Source organism: Salpingoeca rosetta (genome assembly GCF_000188695.1).
Source record: "Salpingoeca rosetta unplaced genomic scaffold supercont1.1, whole genome shotgun sequence".
Lineage (NCBI taxonomy): Eukaryota > Choanoflagellata > Craspedida > Salpingoecidae > Salpingoeca > Salpingoeca rosetta.
The window spans coordinates 1,275,474-1,277,973 of record NW_004457740.1 but is presented as its reverse complement, the minus strand read 5'-3'; the positions used below and the strand labels follow the sequence as shown (position 1 = coordinate 1,277,973).

The following is a 2,500-nucleotide window of genomic DNA, read 5'->3' as shown; positions in this document are numbered from 1 at the left end:
TGCAGGTGTGTGATTGTGTGTGTGTGTGCGTAAGTCTTTGTCCATGTTAGGGGCGCTTGATGGGTCTGCAGTCCTTACCGAGATGCCACTGTCGGCGAGCATGGTGGTAGCTCTCGTTGTTGCCCTCGCGTGGAAAATCAAGCCATTCCGGATGCCCGAATTCGTTGCCTGGGCGTACACACAAACCAAGTTCCAACAACAGAAGCGTTGTGTGGCAGCAGAACGTCAACACGGAATCATACATCTGGGCCGCAGTGGCACCTGCAACCTGAGAACGCGAGCTCCCATGAACCATTGGGAAAAAAACATGCACACACATTAACCGCACCACACCACACGGCACCACCACATGGCAACAACACACATACACACACACGTGCAGCGCACCAATGAAGTTCAGATAGCCCTCCCCTCCAAGTGCGTGTGTAATGAACTGAAGCACACGCAAGGGATGCGGGAATGACACACAGCAATCTGCATGAGAATTGAGCAGCAGTACTCTGGTTGCAAATGCGTGCGATGGTGCAACTGCGTGTCCGCGCATGCGATGATGCAAACGGATTGGCACTTGCAGCGACTCAAAAAGTCCAGAAGCCAAGAGCACAGACACAAAGCAAACACGTGCAGAGAGCGATACAAAACAAAAAACACGTGCAGAGAGCGACGCGTACACGCACACGCACACACACGCACACACACAACCACGCATACACACACGCACACGCACACACACGCACACAAAGCACAACACGCACACACACACACACAAAGCACAACACGCACACACACGCACACACACGCACACACACCATACACATACACGCACGCACACACACACACACAACACACACAACACACCCATGTACGTAACTGTGGACCCACCCGAATCATTTTGTGAAGGGCAACGCCGCGGTCAACAATGGCGCTTTGTTCGCTGAGCACAGACATGTGCGTGTACATCTGTTGGCGCACGAGCCATGGCGTTTGAGTGTCGACACGACGCACAGGGCATGACCAGACGTGGGTCACGTTGACGACCACTGTTGTCGTCAGCGCAGAGAAAGCAAGCAAAGAGGAGTACGTCTGAACAAACTTGCAAGCCCGCTTACCTCTTTATCCATCAGCCAGAAGGCAATGGTCTTGTCGCCAACCAGCGCCTGCGCATGTGAAATGTGCGGGTGTTGTTGTTGTTGTTGTTGTTGTTGTTGTTGTTGTTGTTGTTGTTGTTGTTGTTGTTGTTGTTGTTGTTGTTGTTGTTGTTGTTCGTAAGTATGACGATGGAGGATAGTGGGCGTGCGCCTGTCTGTGAGGGCGTGCGCCTGTCTGTGAGGGCGTGCGCCTGTCTGTGTGGGCGTGTTTCGGCGCCGTAATAAGGTGCCACCTGAGCACCACCCCGGCGCACCTTGTCCATGCAAGCACTGAAGAACACCCAAGAAAGGTGGGGGTATTTGGACGCAAACGCTCACCTGGTCGTGGCTTTCAGCGTAGGCGATGGATTTTTCTTTGTAACGCCTGTTCTCCAACGAGTGGACAATGTGACCCATACCCCACTCCTCGTCCGCTTGCTCCTGATTGTGTTGAAAGCCGTCCGCATGCATGTGCCATACATGAGAACAACAAGAAAAGACCAGGGTTGCGCAAACACATCCATCGCCCAGCCACACGCGCCGCACGTGCACACACGAACCCAAACCCCACCACAACCCTAAACCTTTCAAGCATGAACATCACATCACGGTCATGTCCAGTCTTGCTCCCAGTGTCACTGCCAATCCTGCCGCCAGCGCAACATCTTCCTCCCACCCGTTCAACCGTTTCCTTTCCCTTTCTTCTTCCTCATTGGCAACAGCGAACAAGACGAGACCTTGAGGAGCTTGATCCACATGTCGGGCACCGCCATTGCCAGCTTGTAGTCGAACCCAATGCCGCCCTCGGCAACCGGCCGGCAAATGGCTGCAGAAATCAGGTCCAGCACAGGCGAACGGTAAGCAGCGAAGAAGCGGCGCGCAGCACATGCAATGATGGCACGTGAGACAGCGGCGAGGGAATAGAGGCCGACAGCAACTCCATGCGTGAAAGCACACACACACACATGTGGGGGAGCAACAGACCTGGGTAGCCAGAGACGTCCTCTGCGACGGTGATGGCTGAGGGAAGCACGTCGTGGATGAGCTGGTTGGCCAGCATGAGGTACGCCACCGCTTCCTCGTCCACATCCGATCCAAAGTAGTCGTCGTAGCTCGCTGTGATCGGGTGTGTGTGTGTGTGTGTGTGTGTGTGTGTGTGTGTGTGTGTGTGTGTGTGTGTGTGTGCGTGCATGTTCACTGAGCTAATTACGGATACATAAACCCTATGTGAGTATATGGTCTGTTATGAGCACTCATTTTACCGGAGTTCTTCATGGTGATTGTGGGAAAGCCGACAGCTTTTGACTTAGTAGTCGTTTTCTTTTCTTGGGGTGTTGCAAGAGAAGATTCTTGTTCCTGCTGGCTGCTGCTTG

At 53.6% G+C, this 2,500-nt stretch overlaps 1 protein-coding gene across 1 annotated transcript in view; it reads right to left on the bottom strand.

The window, feature by feature from the left end:
- PTSG_00284 (starch branching enzyme II) overlaps nucleotides 1-2,500 on the bottom strand; it is a 6,399-nt gene that overhangs the window by 1,618 nt on the left and 2,281 nt on the right. Inside the window, exons 4-10 of the mRNA XM_004998778.1 lie at nucleotides 2,112-2,243; nucleotides 1,865-1,953; nucleotides 1,467-1,568; nucleotides 1,110-1,157; nucleotides 883-960; nucleotides 388-433; nucleotides 79-168 (exon numbers count right to left, since the gene is read on the bottom strand). Coding sequence (XP_004998835.1) covers nucleotides 79-168; nucleotides 388-433; nucleotides 883-960; nucleotides 1,110-1,157; nucleotides 1,467-1,568; nucleotides 1,865-1,953; nucleotides 2,112-2,243 — 585 coding nt within the window. The remainder of the gene's footprint in view (nucleotides 1-78; nucleotides 169-387; nucleotides 434-882; nucleotides 961-1,109; nucleotides 1,158-1,466; nucleotides 1,569-1,864; nucleotides 1,954-2,111; nucleotides 2,244-2,500) is intronic.